Source organism: Colossoma macropomum, unplaced genomic scaffold (genome assembly GCF_904425465.1).
Source record: "Colossoma macropomum unplaced genomic scaffold, Colossoma_macropomum, whole genome shotgun sequence".
NCBI lineage: Eukaryota > Metazoa > Chordata > Actinopteri > Characiformes > Serrasalmidae > Colossoma > Colossoma macropomum.
In genome coordinates this window covers 76,065-97,073 of record NW_023495364.1, presented here as the reverse complement: position 1 = coordinate 97,073, position 21,009 = coordinate 76,065, and the positions used below count along the sequence as shown (strand labels likewise).

The window sequence follows — 21,009 nt, the reverse complement described above, 5'->3', positions numbered from 1 at the left end:
ATAACTGAAGTTACTGAATAATTCATTCATAGCAGATACTGTAGATACTGAATAATTATTCTAGTTACTGAGAAATTCATAAATATTTATACAGTTTATTATAGTTAAGTCATGATTGATTGTAGTTAATAATTATTCATACTGAATAGTTGGTTGTAGGTACTGAATAATTCTTTATATTTATAGAATAATTCATAACAGATACTGAATAATTCACAGTAGATACTGAACAATTCATAACATATACTGAATGATTCATAGCAGATTCTAAATAATTGATAGTAGATACTGAATAATTCACAGTAGATACTGAATAATTCATAATGGATACCAAATAATTCATAGTAGATATTGAATACTGAATAAATATTCTAGTTTCTGAGGAATTCAGTAGCTAGATTAATTAGGAATCAAGAAATTCATAGTTATTCATACTGAACAATTGATTGTAGCCACAGAATTATTTGTTATAGTTATGAAAAAAATTCATAGCAGTTACGGAAAAAAATCATAGCAGATACAGAATAATTCATTATTGATACTGAATAATTCATAGTGGATGTTGAATAATTCACAGCAGTTACTGTATAATTAACAGAAGAAAAGAAGAGCATTTCTCCTTCCTGCTAAACTCAGAGGACATCCAGAATAAAGAGTCTGGTCCTGTTTAAGTCCTGAACACGTTTAATCTTCGGTGTGAACACAGTAAACTCTGTACAGTGGAAGGTTCTCAGCTGAGGCAGACTGACCTGCCCTGTAATGTGATATACAGTCTGTGATAAACTCCTGTAGCTCCTCTCTTTTATCCCGGATGAAGTGTTTATCTGTAGTACGCCTCCTCGGCTGGGATGACGGTCCTTATCAGAGTGTCCCGTTGTAGTCTGTTACATAAACATCGCAGTTCCTTTATGAGTGCTGGGCTCGGTGAAGCATTCGTGTTTACAGTACAGAGCTGCTCAGAGCAGAAAGCTTCGCCCCTCTGGGGCTAAAAAAGGCTGATGCTGTTTTCTTTATTGCAGCACTTACGCATATCTCGGAAAAATCACACTCATTCCCAGAAGCTCTCGTTCTCTTATCTCCAGCCAAAGCCTTCGAGTTCCATGAACTCAAGAAAAAAAGAAAATAAAAAACAAAATAATCACCTGAATCAAGTTTGCAGCATGTTTAGCAAAAGCAAAACGGCGCTTTCTTTTGATAAATGTTCAAAGCAATAAAGCCCCCCCCCCTTATCCCAAGTCATGATCAGTGTCTGAAATTTGCTTCTTTAGTTTTAGCACTGGAGCTACGAGGCTAACATAGCTAACAAGTAATTGAAGCTAATATATCACCAATTAGCATTATGTCTGGCCTTACGTTGTTTCTAAAACTATTGCATAGAAAATGCCTCTGTAGTCATGTAGATAGCACAGTGCCAAAATCTCCTATCCCGCAGTTAGCATCCACTGATTAGCGCAAACTGCAAGACTGAAGCCTCAAACCGTGTTGAGTTGTTTAGCAATCTCAAGTAAACTAATGTAGCTAAAAAGTACTATAACTTGGTAAACACATTAGCCTCATAGCTGCAGTGCTATAACTAAAGAAATGAACTTCAGACACCAAACACATCTTGGCTTATCGACTGTATTTGAGGTAAGTTGGGGGAAAACCGTGTACATTAACTGCTCCCACCACACTATGGCTTTAGGCTGATATGTTTACTGCTCAGTTCTCTGAAATGTGGCTGTAAAGTGCAGGGCTTTGGAGCTGCTGAAAGGTCTTCAGACATTTTGGATCTTCTGCTCTGGGCTTTGGCTCAGTTGGTTATGGTCCAGATCTTGCAGGGCATTTAAGCGCTCCATCACACAGTGGGCAGTCAGACGGGCCTCGGGGTCCTGATCCCAGCACTCGTCTATAGTGGCACAGATGGCTTTGATACCCTGAGAGGGAGAGAGAGAGAGAGAAAGAGATGTGTAATTAGTACGATACTGTACACTGCGGATGCGTAAAGAACATGTGGAAGAAACACTGAGATAAACATTAATTGAACAATTCCAATGCAGTGAGAACAATGTACTGACATGCTGGAACAAACAGGCAACATACTGTAGTAGTGAATTAATGGTGGCAGTGAATTTAAGGAGCCAGTGAATTTGAAATAACATTTCGTTTAAGGTGGCAGTAAATATAAGGTAGCACTGAATTTAAGGTAGCAGTCATTTTAAAGTGGAAGTGAATTTAAAGTGGCAATGGATTTAAGGTAGCACTGAATTTAAGGTGCCAGTGAATTTAAGATTCTGCATAATAAGAAACCATTTATTTGAATGACATTAAAATATTAAATTTTTTAACTAATGATATCTTGCACACAAAGCCAGACTTTTTTCAGACAGCAAAAATGTGGTTATTTTATTCACCCCTGTTTGATTTTTGTGAACTTTTGCCAGCGATAAAACTCACTGACCAGTCACAGTTGTTTTTTTTTACAAGTCAAGAGGATCCAAGTCTACAAAAGCAACTCAAACTGAGCAGCAAACATCTCAGTTATAAACTGTGTGGAAGCATTTAGAGTTTCAGCTTCTAAAGGAAGTTTCACTTTCACTTTTCCAAAATGGACAGTAGCCCAGGGATGGTAGCCCAGTGTTACTGTTTGCTTGTTCTGTGAGCAGTAAAGGATGATCTTATCTGCACTTAAATACTTCCAGCTTGTTTGTTTTGTGCTTCGATTGCGGCTTCATTTCCGAAAATCGGCTCAAACTCAGCTGAGATCCCGGCTGTGAGAGAAAGAAACTCTCCATTCTCCTCTCGCTTTTCCAAAGGGTAAAGCACACTGCCACAGTTTGCCTGTTTAGAAGTAAGAGGCCTTCTCATAGATATTCTGCTTATCTGTATTTGCAGCCGAAACATTTTGACAAACTTTTTAAAACCGTGTCACATCTGCTGTATATAGTTCTGATACAAGAAAATCATGTGTGTATATTTTGCATTTTGTGTCATTTTTTTTGCATCACATTCAGTATGTAACAGCCTTTCTTTTTCTTCTGTAGTAAAAAAAAAATCAACATTACATCTACAGCTTTCGAACTACAACAACCAAACACAGTCATAAAAGATATACTTGAATAATGTGCTTGTGCTTCTGTGATTGGATGTACGGTTTTCATACAGGGATTGTCGAAAGACTTTTTTTCCACAAAGAAATGAGTGGCATAATGTTCAAAAAATTCAATTCTGCCAAAAATGATATTACAATGGAGATCTTTTACAAATTACACACAGGTTCAGACATCTACACACTACTGTACAATAATTAAACTGTGGTTAGAGAGTTACTGCACAACACATACACAAATACACAGTAATAATACAGTTATTACACAGTTACAATACACACTAATCTCACACACACATACACTCTTAGTAACCACCAGAGATTACATAACAGCCTAGCAACATCCTAGCAACCACCTGGGATATCATAGCAACTGCCTCACAACACATTAGAAACCACCTCAAAGACCATAGCAACTGCCTAGCAATCACCTAACAACACTTTCGCAACCACCTGGGATAACATATCAACCACCTAGCAATGCCTTGGCAACCACCTGGGATACCATATAAAGCACCTAGCAACACCATTGCAATCATATGGAATACGCCAGCAACAGACTAGCAGCACCTTAACAACCACCTGGGATACCATATAAAGCACTTAGCAACACCATTGCAACATTTGGAATATGCCAGCAACAGACTAGCAGCACCTTAGCAACCACCTTAGATTCTGTAGCAGAGGTCTAGCAACCTTAGCAACATCGTAGAATAACATAGGAATGGCCTAACTATGTCTTAGCAACCACCTGGGATACCATAGCAACGGCCTAGCAACACCTTAGCAACCACCTTGGATTCTGTAGCAGAGGTCTAGCAACCTTAGCAACATTGTAGGATAGCATGGGAATGGCCTAGCAATGTCTTAGCGACCACCCAGGATACCATAGCAACGGCCTAGCAACACCTTAGCAACCACCTTGGATTCTGTAGCAGAGGTCTAGCAACCTTAGCAACATCGTAGAATAACATAGGAATGGCCTAGCAATGTCTTAGCAACCACCTAGGACACCATAGCAACGGCCTAGCAACACCTTAGCAACCACCTTGGATTCTGTAGCAGAGGTCTAGCAAACTTAGCAACATTTTAGGATAACATAGGACTGGCCTAGCAATGTCTTAGCAACCACCTAGGACACCATAGCAACCACCTTGCATTCTGTAGCAGAGGTCTAGCAACCTTAGCAACATTTTAGGATAACATAGGAATGGCCTAGCAATGTCTTAGCAACCACCTAGGACACCATAGCAACCACCTTGCATTCTGTAGCAGAGGTCTAGCAACCTTAGCAACATTGTAGGATAACATAGGGAATGGCCTAGCAATGTCTTAGCGACCACCTAGGACACCATAGCAACGGCCTAGCAACACCTTAGCAACCACCTTGGATTCTGTAGCAGAGGTCTAGCAACCTTAGCAACATTGTAGGATAGCATGGGAATGGCCTAGCAATGTCTTAGCGACCACCCAGGATACCATAGCAACGGCCTAGCAACACCTTAGCAACCACGTGGGATTCCATAGCAATGGATATGTCAAGCCAACTTAAAGTTTGTTCACAAACGTTCCCTTTTTAGTGTTGATTCCGTGTAATTACAGGTGAGTACAGTAGAATGATCTAGAATAAAGCATAATTTAACAGCCACACTGTGTTAATAACATATTTTCAAATATATAAAGACTGCATTTCAATTAATTAACTAAATAAACAAACAGCAGCACTAGCTAAATGTTTAACAGTGCTAGGACTAGAACAGTGGAGTGGAGCTGGCTGTGGTGTTAGCATTAGCTTGGCTAGGCTAACATCTCCACACTGATGATGTGTGTGTGTGTGTGTGTGTGTGTGTGTGTGTGTGTGTGTATTTACCAGGTGTTTACACCAGCTGCTGGGTATCTCTGGACGTTCTCTGTCTCTGATCACGCTGTCCTTCATGCTGTCCACACACGGGTGCTCCCTCAGCTTCCCAAACGGCAGCTCGTACTCCTTAACCTCTGCACACACAGACACACAGGATTTAGTTAGCATCAGACAACAGCTTACGGCACGAGTTTAACAATGCAGAGTCTCACAGGAGCACAGGAGCAACAAACTCAGCCAGTCGACGCAGCTGGAAGCCTGGAGCAAAGGTTCTCCGCCCAGAAGCTCCAGTCTACTACATCTGTTATTTGGGCCATCAAAACATCACAACAACTGACTATGATGTTTCTCATGTTTTTTCTTATTGTTTTATTTGTTCTTCAAATTTATGTAACTGTGTTGGATCACACTGGAGGACATTCAAGGATGGACTGTACAACTCAGTTGTTTGTGGAAGAACAGTGGTGTTTATTAGAGAATGATGCCATTTGGTGGAGAATGACTGTGTTTGGAGGAGAATGTTGGTGTTTGGAAGAGAATGATGGTGTTTGGAGGAGAATGATGGTGTTTAGAGGAGAATGATGGTGTTTGGAGGAAAGTGTTGGTGTTTGCTGGAAAATGTTGACATTTGGTGATGAATGCTGGTGTTTGGAGGAGAATGTTTTTCTTGGACAATGATCGTGTTTGATGGAGAGTGATGGCGTTTGTTGGGGAATGATGGGGTTTGGTGGACAATGTTAGTATTTGATGTTGAATGATGGCAAATTGTGTTTTTTTGGTAAATTATGGTGTTTTTGGTAAATGATGGTGTTTGGTGGAGGATGTTGATTTTTTTAATTCTTTGTGGTCGGAGAAAGATTTTTTAAATTTTATGTGGTCAGAGAATGATTTTTTAATTTTATGTGGTCAGAGAATGATTTTTTAATTTTATGTGGTCGGAAAATGATTTTTTTAATTTTATGTGGTCAGAGAATGATTTTTTAATTTTATGTGGTCAGAGAATGATTTTTTTTAATTCTATGCGGTCAGAGAATGATTTTTTTTAATTCTTTGTGGTCAGATGACATTATTGAGTAGAAACCACAGTGAACGACTGTCACCCTGAATGCCAGGGGAATCTGAGCACCCATGTATAGGAAGTGCAGATGCCCCGGCAGGAAGTGGAGTCGCATAGCAGTGAGTTTCACAGAGACGGGACTTCCTATTTTTTATATGAGCGTTTCCTCCTGCAGCTACAAGAGTAGGTCGAGCATTTCTCTAACCACACCGACATTTCAGCAAAAACAAAACAGAAACTCTGCATTTTCACCACCTTCAGCGTTTACTCGCTCTCAGAACAACCACACAGGACTTCAGCAACTTTCCCAGCAGCTCTACAGCACGAAGAAAACAGGATTTCAACACAACAATTGTTAAATAGATCTGAACTTCATGATGCATTTATGGCCTGGTTTTTATGCCCTAGATAAGAGCACATTCTTCATTCTTTTTCCTGCTAATGAGCTGAAGAGCTGGGTTAGCTGAGATAGAGACAAGGTCTGGTGGTTCTTAAGGACTGAAATGGAGGACAAAAGTCAACAATGTCGTATTTGTATATGGCTTCAAGCTGCATTTCACAAATGATCTGCAGGCTGAAATTTTGGAGGCAACAATAGCTTTTAAATTGACACTTTAAACCAAGCGATAAAGGACAGTAATTTGTTTAAAAGCCTATATCAGTGTTAGTAACTGGGTGCAGTTACACTGACTGCAGGTCCAAACGATGCCCAATGTAAGACACATCAACAACAACAAGTGGTTAAGGAACCGAAACACGCTGTCAAAGTCTGTCACTCTTACAATGTCATCAGCCACTTTAAGGCTTCTACCACACGTACACATGATCTTAACACCCAATTACATCACCATCACAAGCTCCTGTGATTAAAATTTAACACTTAGAAGTTGCAGTTATCTCTGATACTAACAAATACTGTGTAGGGGGGTGATTTGAGATTCAGCCCCAGTGTGGGAAAAGAGAAGGCCAACACTGTTAGCTTGGTGCTAAATAAGACTGGATATCACACAGAGGTGCTAATGGAAATTAGCATTGCTGTCATGGTGGTAATTTGCTGAGCAGAAACTACTTATAAAGTATAAACCTTTTTAAAAATTTCATAAAACAGTGTCTCAGTCATCAGGCAGTGAATTCATAACCATTTCATGTAGTAACTTTCTGTGAGGGAGCTTTTAGAGGTGGACGCCTGGTTCCTATCACCACCACTGTGAACAGTTCTGACCCTGGAACAGAGCATTTCACACCAAACCACTCCCCTTTAACTCCAATCTAACCCTGTCTGTGGTCTCAATTGTGTCTTGTGCCCAGACATGCTGTTAGCTACACAAACCTCCTCTAAAAAAAGCAGCAGACAACACAGCAGATCCAGCTCAGAGATACGCTCTGCTGTGAGGCATCAATGCACAGCCCTGTCTGAATCTACCCAAGACTCATTTACAGTAAACTACACCTCACTTCACATGACAGATCACTGCATACTAACCTGTAATTCACAGAAAAACATCATTAACCCTTGTGTGGTGTTGATGTGTTTGTTACTCAGTGGTCTGGTCGACCCACCACATTACTGTTTATTTAAATCAATACAGCCATAACAATTAATGTAAAAATACCAGATGTTCAAAATATCACAAGTGTCCAGTCTAGGGTTCTCCTTTAGCAGCTGTAGCCAGTAAGCAGCCTGTCCATGTTGTCCACCCTCACACACACACACACACACACACACACACACACACTAACAGCAGGCCATGTAGGAGGAGAACAGAGTGAAGACTGAAAATGAAAGATCAAGAATCTGAGGTTGAAATAATAATAAATCACACAATTTTCTCTTTGGTAAACATTAAAAATGGGTCCCACAGACCTGAACACCACACAAAAGTCATTTAATTAAAATTGGTCAAAGTACACTATTGATTATTGTTAATAATAATTCCAATATTATTCAACATTTCTTTTTTATTACTTTATTCTGAAGTCAACTCATCTTAACATTTTCTGTAATAACAGCAGATTATTGTTACGTTGACTTTGAGCTATAGTGCACAGTATTATGGGATACTGAGTTAAAAAGGCATACAATTTTTTATAGAAACATTTTTGCTTTGCGTTTGTTCTGACAATCCTGGTTTTTGGAGTTTTTTTATTGATTCTTTCAAAATTTTCTCCCCAATTTAGTCGTGCCCAATTCCACCCACTAGTTAGGTCTCCCCCAATCACACAACACTATGCTGGAACTCTGAGTTATGGGCAAAAAATGGTGATGTTCATTGGTTTTTTGAGTTTTCAGTCATGTTTGTGCAAATTCTAAATTGTAAAATATGACTTTGCATTTAAAAAATTAAAGACAAGATTTTGAGATTGCACCGTAATGGATAATTGATACTGAGCCTCTACAGTGAACCATTTCACACCAAACCATGCTGAGTGACTGTTTACATCTTGAGCACTGAACTGTGCAGCCAGCTTGAACAATCAAATTCTCAAAAGTCTCCACCGTGGAGAGCGTTTCCAAAATCGTCCATTTTCAGTGAAAGAAAGTTCTGTTGTCGTGTCAAAACACAGAAAAAAACTTTTCAAAACGTCCAGATGCTTGCGGATGGGAGGGGCCTGAGTGCATTAAGCGAATGCTCTTTTATTGAACAGACAGCAGGGGAGAACTGCTTAAACAGCTGAGACAGCAGGCTGGTCACTTCTACCCATACAACTTGATGGTAGGCACTAACACTGCATTAACTACCCCACAGCCCAGCACTGAAGTGTGCCCCACTGTATCAGATGGTACATGACCACTATGGGCTTTCAGCACTTTCTGTTATTCCTGCATGAGCTCCCCTCAGATAAACAGGAAGTGGGAAAATGAGTTCCAGCAGGGTGGATGGTAAATCAGAAACAGGACACCTATCTGACTGACCCAACCATGGAATTTCCCACGGACATTTCCCAAAACATTCCTGACTCCTGAACTGTGCTGGACACAGAAGTTCTGAAGTCTGAAATTACTGCTGTGAAAACAGTGGAATCATTAAAAACCAATTCTAATATAATGTGTGTTCAACAACTGATTCACAACAGCTGTCAGATAACAAGCAGCCATAAATGGACATTTTAGACGTGTAGAAAGATGAACAAAGCAGTAGATGATTCTGAAGATACACATAAAAATCCAGAATGAATTTCTAATAAAATTAACATCTAGAATAAAGTTCTAATTAAACTAACATCCAGAATGAAGCTCCAATAAATGTTACGTCTAGAATGAATTTCTAATGAAAGCAATGTCTATAATGAAGATCTAATACAATTCATATCTAGAATAAATTTCTAAAAAAAACCTCTAGAACGAAGTTCTAATGAAATTAACATTTACAGTAAAGTTCTAATAAAACTCATATCCAGAATGAAGTGCTAATAAAATTAACATCAAGAATGAAGTTCTAATAAAATGAATGTCCAGAATGACGTTCCAAAAAAAAAATAATACTTAGAATGAAGTTTTAATGAAATGTATGCCTAGAATCAAATTCTAATAAAATTATCATCCAGAACATCTGGAATAAATGTAATAAACCAAATGAAGTTATAGTAAAATTCATATCAAGAACGCATTATGTTTGGTGGCCAAATCTCAAAGCAGATAATTTGACAAAAATTATTATGGATGATCATGATATATTATAAAGAAATATGTAAATCTAAAACATTCTAATATCTAGTTTATAATATCTGAATCTTCACTCTAAAAGTTATTATTGAAGAAAATAACAATAATATGTTATTCCAGAATTTTGAATGGAAGTGTAGAGGTTCACCCATACTCTCTGTCTCTCTCTCTCTCTAGACTGACCTGTATTGACGTGGACAGTGGTTTGTGTTCTTCTGAAGCCTGGCATAACAATGGCATCTCTGTGCTGGAGGGAAAACCTTTTGTATCGCTTGTTTCCTGTATTTGTTACTGTAATAATTTCTGGACATTCCAATCCAAAGTAATAAATGAGGAAGTTTCTTTAAGAAAGAAACGGCTCAGTTCTTCTTGAACCACCAGCTAAAGCTAAAAGCACACTACAGCCACCACAATGATGCCAAACATGTACTTTTACATAGGGGGAATACCCTTACAGACCACTTTATCAGAAACCCCTCTCTTGAAGCTCCACCTTGCTGGTGTGCAGTTAGAGACTGTAGATCATCTGTTGATAGATAGCTTGAGTTAACTGTCCTCTAGTCTTTCATCACTGGTCACGTGTAATAAAGTGGCCAGTTAGTGGAAACACTAGGTATGGGTTTCTAATAAATTGGCCAATCAGTGGAAATACAAGGCAGGTGTTTCTAATAAAGTGACCATTTAGTGGAAGTACAAGATAGGTGTTTCTAATAAAGTGGCCAACTAGTGGAAGTACAAGGTAGATGTTTCTAATAAATTGGCCAATCAGTGGAAGTACAAGGCAGGTGTTTCTAATAAAGTGGCCTGTTAGTGGAAGTACAAGGCAGGTGTTTCTAATAAAGTGGCCAAATAGAAGTACAACGTAGGTGTTTCTAATAAAGTGGCCAAATAGAAGTACAAGGTAGGTGTTTCTAATAAAGTTGCCAAATAGAAGGACAAGGTAGGTGTTTCTAATAAAGTGGCCAAATAGAAGTACAAGACAGATGTTTTTTAATAAAGTGGCCAGTTAGTGGAAACACTAGGTATGGGTTTCTAATAAATTGGCCAATCAGTGGAAACACAAGGTAGGTGTCTCTAATAAAGTTGCCAGTTGGTGGAAGCACAAGGTAGATGTTTCTAATAAAGTGGCCAGTGAGGGGAAACACAAGGTAAGTGTTTCTAATAAATTGGCCAATCAGTGGAAGTACAAGGCAGGTGTTTCTAATAAAGTGGCCACTTAGAAGGACAAGTTAGGTGTTTCTAATAAAATGGCCAGTGAGTGGAAGTACAAGGTAGGTGTTTGTAATAATGCCATATGCTAATGACCAGCATACAGTACCTCCAATGGCAGTACATCTGGAGGTGATCTCCCACAGCACCAGAGCCATAGAGTAGACATCTGTCTGCTTGAAGGACTCAATGTTCTCCAGGTTGATTCTGGACTCCAGCACCTCTGGGGCCATATACCTGGCTGTGCCCACCTGAGCAGAAGACATACAGCACATCACTGTCAGAGGAGTTTGTCTGCTGTTGCAAATTGTGTATATGTAAATGCACCTGTTCATATGGTTGTTTATTTATTACATCATATTTTTGTGTCTCACCTGTCCACTGTTGGCGAGCTCATCAATGGACATTGAACTGTCCAGACGGAGGCTGAGGCCAAAGTCGCAGAGGCAGCAGGTCAGGTCGTCCTTCACCAAAATATTGGAGCTCTTCAGGTCGCGGTGGGCGATGGCCACTTTAGGGCGTCCGCAGGGAGTTCGCTCGCTGTGCAGGTGGGCAACACCCCGGGCCAGAGACCCACCCAGCCTGCACACACACACTGACATTAGTATTTGACTTTTTATTTGATAATATAAAATTATTTAAAATTCTATGCCAGTGTTCAAAAGTGTGAACCATCATTCAAAAGTTTGAAGTCAAAAACTATATTTCAGTGAGGAACCTTTAGGACCTTGTAGGCCTTTCAAGAAGGTCTAATGGTTTCTGACAAAACCAGATAAAACATACATCTCTGTCATTTTTATTTCATTTTTATTTGACGTAGCCATCATGGTTGTTTTTAAGCCCCACAAATATTGTCATATTTCTTTTATGTCATTGTTAAATTTTGGACAGCAACAAAAGGCTTAAATTCATCATAATTAGGAAGTGACAGAGGAATCAACCAGTCACTTTTCATTTTTGTCCTTCTGGAAGTTCTAGATAAGGTACTGTGAGTTTCAGTTTCAGGTAGTTGTTAGGAATGGAAAACAGCAGTGGCAGCTCTATTGCAGAACTCTGTACTGAATGACTCACTGTCACACTGATACAAGCTCAAATATTTATAATGTCTGTTATAACTGCATTTAATCTAGAACAGACAAACAATATTCATAACTTAGCGCTAACATACTATTGCAAACCCCAAAGGGGTGCCAGCATAATTTACAATAAAAGTGTTTTTTTTTATTTATTTAGCAAATATTGACATTTATGGTTGAACTGATGACATAGCATAATAGTCATAGTTCACTACTGATACATTTTATATAATGATAGTAATGTTTCATTTCAGTTTTGTTGCAGTTATGAGTATAAAATAACTGTAATATAATGCTACCAAACAAAAACTTCATGTTTCAAATAATTGCTAGGAAACTGTAAATAAATATGAACAAAAATGAGATGTTTCCAGAATAAACAGAGCTGTAGAAGATTCAGTAATAATTAATAAACCTGTAAACTCACTGAGGTTGTATTATTACTAAGTAAAGTACCAAGTATTTGAAAAATGGCAATCAAGTTTCAAAATCAATAACTTCAGAAGAGTGAAGTATAAACCTATAATCACATAATATTGTTTTTTATTTACTTTTTACTTTATTTGTTTATTCATGTTTGTTTAACAGACAGAATTAGTTTTATTTATATTTTTTCAACACAGAATTATCAGAAGGATCAGGGTAGAACACTTGGGCCCTCTGACAAAAGTATATAAAGTAATACACATGATAATATACTTTTCAATGGCATCTATAATCTTTTGTATATTGCCCATCATGTGGCACATATTTTTTATTTGTATTTTTAATTGGAAGTTTCCATTGTCATACAAATGTGTTCAAAGTAATGCTCCAAATTATAGAACATGTAGTTATGTTTTTGTTACAATGTTCTTAATTCAGTAATAATTTGTAGTAAGAATTAGAACTGAAATTTTATAAAATTGTCAGTTTATCAAATGTATCATATAATTGTGTTCTTTTATAAAAATCACACTTTTATTTCCAATGTTTTGATGTTTTATAAATTATTACATGATAAATAGTACACTCTAATACTTTCTAATCAAGTTAACCACCTCAAGATTTGATCACCACTTTTTTGAAATGCTTATTATTTTGCATATTTATTTTATTAGGACTTTATTCTCAACACTGTAGAGCTCTTGGAAATATTAGAGAATCTTCTACAGCTCTGTTCATCATTCTGCACACATCAAAACTGTCTTTATTTTATTTACAGATTCCTGTAATGAAGTGAAAATATTACAATCATTTTATACATTCATCTTCAACAAAAATGGTTTCACATCACCAACATTTGAACAGATGATTCCATGGTTTTATACTGACTTTTTTAGGGATATGAGAATCTGCAACAAAATCATTCATATTTTCTTTGAAAACATTAATAAACTCTTTTATAGTGATTCCAAACTGTTGAATGGTAGAGTATACGCAAGAAAATTGGTTTTCTTTTAGTTAAAACATTGACTTCAAACTTTTAAATGGACGATTTCAAATATCTAAACAGAATTTCAAGTGCAACAAAATTGTTTTTTACTTCATTGAAGACACTGATTGCACTTTTGAATGCTAGTGTATATGCAATGAATTTGTTGTTTTTTATTATAGATGACATTTTTATTAGAGGCATCCATGTTTTTGCATGGTAAAATATACAACAATTTGATATCATTGAAAACACTGATAGCAAACCTTTGAATAATTGTGTATCTGCAAGAAAATTAGCTTTCAATAAATGAAAACATGGATTCCAATCTTTGGAACTCCAAACTTTACTTGTGCAGTTGCTCCCAGCTCAGCAGGTGGCCCCTGAGGTACTCCTGCAGGTTTCCCTTGTCGTGGTAGGCCGTGATCAGCCAGTACTGACCCTCTCCCCCGCGCTGCTCCGCTGTCAGGAAGTGCAGAATGTTCTCATGTCGCAGTTCGGCATCCGAGAAGATCTCCTTCTCTGATTTCCATGAGGCGTACTCCTCACAGGGGAAGATCTTCACTGCTACAGTCTGGAAAGGCACATTGGCCCCACTGGCACTGGTGGGCTTTTGTTTGAGCTTTGCACGATAGACCTCAGCAAAGCGTCCCTTCCCCACCACGCCATCCAGCTGGATGGGCAGCAGCTCCATGTTGTGGTTCAGGCTGTTGGCGTGGGCTGAGTTGCTCTCAGGATGGTCCACGTCGTTCATGATGGCGCGAGTGTCACAGAAGTCATGGCTGGGGCACTTGGACTTGGCGCCTGTCTTCAGGTGCTGCTGGCGGTGTAGACGGAAGAAGTAGAGGAACGACATGATCAGGACTGCAAGGACCAGCAGAGGAAGCAGGCTGATCAGGATAATGGGAACCTCCCGGACTTCTGGACGAGGCAAAATCTCTGTGACCAAACAGAACAGAATTGATACTGTGACAGGGCTTTCTACTACAGACACTGTCTCAGAGCAGCTATCCAGAAATGATTGTCGCCAAGAGCGACAGTAAGGGTATGACCATGCCCGGACATTTTACAGAGCAACATGAACGTGAATGATTATTGATTGTATACCCCATTACAGACATATGTTCTGTGCATGAGCTAACATATTGAATTTTTTATTGAAAGTCATTTAAACTAGAAGGGGAAAGTTTGTGAAAGTGAAAATGAAAGGGGAGAGTTTGTGAATGATCCTTAGGTGCTGCTAAGGTGTTGCTAGGACATTGCTAAGGTCTCCCTGGTAGTTGCTAAGGTGGTTGCTAGGCATAGCAATGGTATCCCACCAGGAATACAATTATTATGGGATCCCTGGTGGTTGCCAAGGTGCTGGCAAGCCATTGCAATGGTACCTGGTGCTATGGTAGTTGCTAAGGTGTATGTGGTTGCAATGATAATCCAGGTGGTTGCTAAGGTGTTGCTAGGCCATTGCTGAGGTCTCTCAGGTGGTTGCTACAATGGTGGCTAGGCAGTTGCTTTGGCATTCCAGGTGGATGGTGAGGTGTTGCTAGGCCATTGCTAAGGTGTTGGTAGGTGGTTGCAATGATAATCCAGGTTGTTACTAAGGTGTTGCAAGGCTATTGCTATGGTACCCCAGGTGGTTGCTAAGGTTTTGCAAGACCATTGCTATGGTATCCCAAGTGGTTGCTAAGGTGTTGCAAGACCATTGCTATGGTATCCCAGATAGTTGCTAAGGTGTTGGTATGTGGTTGCAATGTTAATCCAGATGGTTGCAAATGTGTTGCTAGACCATTGCAGTATCTCAGATAGTGGCTAAGGTGTTGCCAGGCTATTGCTATGATGTCCCAGTTGGCTGCTAAGGTGTTGCTACGCCATTGATGTAGTAACCCTGGTGGTTGCTGAGGTGTTGCTAGGCCATCGCTATGACATCCTATGTAATTGCTAAGGTGGTGGTAGGTCATTGCTATGATGTCCCAGGTAGTTGCTGAGGTGTTGCTAGACCATTGCTATGATATCCCAGGTGATTGCTTCGGTGTTGGTAGGTGGTTGCCATGCTATTCCAGATGGTTGCTAAGGTGTTGCTAGGCCATTGTTATGACATCCCAGGTGATTGCTTAGGTGTTGGTAGGTGGTTGCCACGTTGTTCCAGATGGTTGCTAAGGTGCTGCTAGGCCATTGCAATGGTATCCCAGGTGGTTGCTGAGGTGTTGCAAGACCATTGCTATGGTATCCCAGATACTTGCTAAGGTGTTTGTATGTGGTTGCAATGCTAATCCAGATGGTTGCTAAGGTGTTGCTAGACCATCGCTATGGTATCCCAGATAGTTGCTAAGGTGTTGCCAGGCTGTTGCTATGATATCCCAAGTGATTGCTTAGGTGTTGCTATGCCATTGCTATGGTACCCCAGGTGGTTTCTAAGGTGTTGTTAGGTGGTTGCTATGTTATCCTAGGTGGTTGCTAAGGTGTTGTTAGGTGGCTGCTTGTGACATTTTTAACCAGATGAAAAGTGTGCCTATACGCAAAAAAATAATACCCAATGTGTCTGTTTTCTAAAACATGGCCGAATTAAAGCCTAAAGGTCATCAGGTAAATCAAACATGCTTCATATCAGCTTCTCCAGCCAATATTCACTTCAGACTTACAACTTACAACTTTATCACTTATGAGTAGATTAAAAAGTTGGATTTTTTTTTTATTTTGGACTTTCAGGTGATTTTGAGATAATAGAGTGAAAATAGAGACGTCTCAATAGATCAATTAGATGCCACAAATGTACACTGCGTTATTTGGCACACAGGTAATCAGTTTCATCACAGTTTCATCAGCAGGTGAACTCTGTTCTTACGCCCTCAATTAAAAAAAGAAAAAGGCCAAGTTCTGCACTTCTGTACGCTGAAAAAACTGAATTTGCTTGATTCAAATGTCTACATTTCCACACAAACACATTTCTTTATATCTGTCAAATCATTTGCGGGAGGGATGCATTTTGAGGCACGATGGTCATTGTGGATAAACCCAGAGCAGGTTGCGGCTCGTATGGGGGGGTTTAATGGCTGGCTGGGTGGGGTGGGCTTGGACAGTTATTGGCTGCTTGTAGAAGCGAACAGGCAAGCGACAAATAAGCTGCAAGCGTGCAGCAGAGAAAAACACGTCAGTAATTATCACAAGCTGCAAAACACATGAAGCTGCAGAGCATCCAGTAAATCACTAATCTAACTGATTCCCTTCCAAGAAAACGGTTTGTTTTTTTTCACAACATGTCCCAGCATCTGTTCTGGCTATAATTTAGTTTAAGCTGGCTCGTACACTTCTTGTACAGTAATTAGCTACTAATAAAAAGCTGACACAGATGAAAAATAATGTTAGTCGTGAAGCCAAGCGGCTATGTCTTTTTGTTTTTTTGTTTTTTTTTGGCTGTGGTGCTCCCCACTTGTCTGTCAACAGTGACATCATGTGAAGTGACACTCATTGCAAATTCACAAGGTTTTGTTCAGCCTAAAAATACACCTTATATTCACCTCTATTTTGGCATACTGATATGTTTGTGTGGCTGGGTTCGTGGAGGGACGATGGGTCTGGAAGCTGTTCTCACAAGGTTTGCATGGACATGTCCCACACTGGTGGTTTTCAAACTGGGGGCTTTATTTTAACACAGTTTTTTTTTCTTTTGGAGATGCTACTGCCATCACTGAGAAGTGGAAGGTGAACAAATCAAGTTGGTGCTTAAAATATCAAAAAGAGAGCAAATAAAACAATGCTGCATTTTAGCCATTCACAATATCAAGTTTGGTGAGTATTCAGTTACACACATGATTGAATTAATGTACTGAATTATGTGTATGATTAATTTACTGAAGCCTTTGGGGCTTCACAAGTCTGAGAACAGAAAATGAGTAGCTACTGATCTGTGCTGAATGCTCAGAGGTCTTTTTTAAATAAAGCTTTGAAATTATGAAATTACACCATCAATTGGAGGCTAAATAAAAATATATCTAAACCTTTTAAACAGAGCCAGACCTCCTTTCACAACTTTCAGTTTTTCAGCATGTAATCCAGCACTTGGTAGCTGCCAAACAACATCAACTAACTCATTAGTTGAGTTGAGTGGGTGTCCGTTGAAGTGTGTGGGTGCAGTGGTGACTGAGGGTCCAAAAATCACGGCCAACCAATATATGGGTTTCGGCCTTGTCCCTCACGTACAGAGATTTCTCCAGATTTTCTGAATCTTTTAAAGATATCATGTACCATAGATGATGAAATCCTCAAGTTCTTTGCTATTTTACATTGAGAAATGTTATTCTTGCTATTATACTGGATGCTTTTCCACTTCCCCTCAGTCCTTTGTAAATGAGCTCGGCCCCAGAGAAGGTGGCAGCATTTATGGTTTATAAATATGTTGCCAATTACTGTATTTAGTTGTTTTTTTAAGCATTACACAACTTTGCCAGTTATTTGTTGCCCCTGTCTAAACTTTTTTGAAATGTGTTGCTCAAATTATAACAAATGGGCATATATTTTTCAAAAAACAATAAAATTCCTCAGTTTCAACTTCTGATATGTTGTCACTATTTTCAATAAAACATAGGGTATGAATAATTTTCACATCATTGCATACTGTTTTTATTTACATTTTGCATAGTATCCCAACTTTTTAGCATTAAATTCTTTTAAACTTTTATTTTTGCAGTATTTTACTAACAAACTAGCATAATGTTATAAAATACAATTTTAAAAATGTGACTTGAGACCTACCTTCTTTCTTTATTTTCTATTTTGTTTTGTCTTTTTGGCCCTCAGCCCACCACGTGTATAGCCCACCAAGACTAAAAGTTTGGGCGCCCTGCGGTAGGGTAGTTTGTTGAGTGAAAATCTGTGAAATTCACATTTTACAAATGAAAAAACCTGTGAGACCACAGCAAAGGCTATGAATACAAGTGAGTCACACAAACTATGTGAGTCCCCAGGGATGAATTACTCACTAAGCCAGAGGGCTGAGTTGCCCTGAACCTGTTTCGGCTTTGGCATTTGATTAAATTTTTGTTTTTTAAAAGAAAACAAGAAGAAACCCTCATTCACATTGTACACAAAAATCATCTACGTCTTGTTGACAATGCAGACACAAAAGCATATTGTCAAAACTTTGGCATTAGAGTTAGAAAACACCAGCGGCTCTAGTGGTACATTGTGTGAACATGTCACGATTAACAGTCCAACAGAAATGATTCAATATGGCTCCAAATAAAATCTCTTTACAAGTTAAGAATGTTTTTGAGAAATTATTTGAGAAATTATTACTTTGAAGATAAGAAGTTTTTAGCTTATGGTGACGATTTTGCACAATAAAAAAGCTATTTTTTAAAAACAAAAAACATAAGTTTGTTTTGCTCAAAGTGAATGCAAACATAAAAGTGAAATACTGTTAAATCTCATTTTCATTTGTTTCTCATTAGTGTTGGGGTCCAAGGGGTCTACAAAGACTTGTGCTGAGGGGCCTCATGGGACCGTGAGCCGTCCCTGAGAGAGAGTGAAGTTAGTTTGAAACACTTCATTAAGAGGTTGTTAGAGAAACGAGTCATGTGACCTCTACTTAAATATCACAACATACAGTCCCACATTCTGTCATGTTTCTGCTGCATGCTTTGCATTCTAAACTCAGACAGGAAACCACACGTCTGAACTTTCTCTTTGGACAGGCGGGGTGTATTTGTGTGCCTGAACTTGTTTTCAGAAGATTTCAGGACAGAAATGATTCAATATGTAGGAAACTTTGTAGGAAAACTGGAGAAAAACAGGGATTAAAGAATTAAACCAAAAGGGAAAAACATTTCTAACTGAGGCTAATGTTATGGTTCAGTCAAGAAAAAAGGTTTTTAGGTTTAGGGGTGTAAAATTTAGACCACCTGCTGTCAGGCTTTGAGTTCGGAGGGCCTGACCAAAAAAAAATGCCCTCACATGACAGTAAACTAGAAAACACCTGTGAATTTGCATAATGTCACATTATAAACTGTCAAACATCAAATGTCATGACATGTCATAACAGTTACTAGTAATGATAACATGACACTGTTGTAGTACTGAACACATTCTGTCACAACAACTTATGACAGCATATGACATCTAACATAACATGTTTATGGCATGATTACATCATGATTATATAGCAGAGCTTAATGTTAAGCAATATAGAAATTCCTAATTAAATACAGGAACTCACAAATATAAAGTACTGCACAAAAAAACAGGGAAAATAATCTGTAAAGTTGCGTAAAAGTGTTGTGGAGGGTTCTATTTGGAACCTTTTTGAAAAGGGTTCTATGGAGCCCCGCTGGTGACATCCTGTATAAATAAAAATAATGCCTGGCCACGACTTAGTAAGGCATGATCTCGCTTTTACGCCTTACTAAGTCATGGCCACACATTAGGATCTCGTTCCCACACCTTGCTAAGTCGTGGCCACGCATTAGGATCTCATTCCCATGCTTTACTAAGTTGTGGCCACACATTAGGATCTCATTCCCATGCCTTACTAACTCTTGGCCAAGCATTAGGACCTTGTTCCCACACCTTGCTAAGTTGCGGCCACGCATTAGGATCTCATTCCCATGCTTTACTAAGCCATGGCCACGACTTAATTATCTTGTTTCCATGCCTCACTAAGTTGTCGCTAGGCATTAGGATCTCGTTCCCACACCTTACTAAGTTGTGGCCACGCATTAGGATCTCATTCCCATGCTTTACTAAGTCATGGCCACGCATTAGGATCTCATTCCCATCAGTCTGATAAACCATTTCATGATACAAAGAACCCTTTAGTCATTAAAATGGTTCTTTGAGTGTTTATTATTCTATATAGAACCATTTTTTTACTAAAGAACCTTTGAAGATCCTTTTAAGAGCAGAGATTATCTAATCAGTCATCACTAAATTAAATCAGTTGATAGAACGTGATGGCTGGAGTTCAGAGAGAACACAGTCTGAGCACTGACTACTGGGTTCATGCTTATTTGTGTTTATTCTGATGTTCTGTTGTGTTTTCACAGACATAAACACACTCACTGCCCAGACATTCACTTCTCTGGTGTGCATATGGGACATGGGTGTGACTATACGTCCTCACACTGTATAAAAACTGTGTGTATGTGTGTGTGTGTGTGAGAGAGAGAGAGACAAAACAAGCGTCTGAAATGTGTGATTACAGGTTAAACCATGTCTGGCCGAAGTCACCCACAGCACTGTTCATCCTCAGGACTGTAAAAGCCTCAGTTTCAACCGTCTCAGCATAACGTACAAACACACTGAACACCCACACACAGAGACCACCGCACGATTAGACCCTGTTTACAAACACACTGAACACTGAACACCCACACACAGAGACCACCGCACGATTAGACTCCGGTTAAAAGTTTATTACTTGCATCTAAGTAATAAACTTTCAACCATGTTCAGTTACACATGGTAATCCAAAGCATCTCCAGTCACACTGAAATCTGATTGCTGTATGACTGTAATCTGCACATCAGCTCATACAACAGCCAACCGCCTGCAGTGTTCCTCGTTTTCCTGCTCTGTTCTAAAAAAGAGGCAGCTGCCTCGAAAATCTCAGTTTTGCATGCTGTTCTTAGGTTTTTCACACCAGGTTCAAA

At 39.0% G+C, this 21,009-nt stretch overlaps 1 protein-coding gene across 1 annotated transcript in view; it reads right to left on the bottom strand.

Moving 5' to 3' along the window:
* Window positions 1-338: 338 nt before the first annotated feature.
* LOC118801892 (TGF-beta receptor type-2-like) overlaps window positions 339-21,009 on the bottom strand; it is a 38,107-nt gene continuing 17,436 nt past the window's right edge. Inside the window, exons 4-8 of the mRNA XM_036562295.1 lie at window positions 13,720-14,308; window positions 11,254-11,461; window positions 10,989-11,130; window positions 4,959-5,083; window positions 339-1,916 (exon numbers count right to left, since the gene is read on the bottom strand). Coding sequence (XP_036418188.1) covers window positions 1,758-1,916; window positions 4,959-5,083; window positions 10,989-11,130; window positions 11,254-11,461; window positions 13,720-14,308 — 1,223 coding nt within the window. The 3' untranslated portion in view covers window positions 339-1,757. The remainder of the gene's footprint in view (window positions 1,917-4,958; window positions 5,084-10,988; window positions 11,131-11,253; window positions 11,462-13,719; window positions 14,309-21,009) is intronic.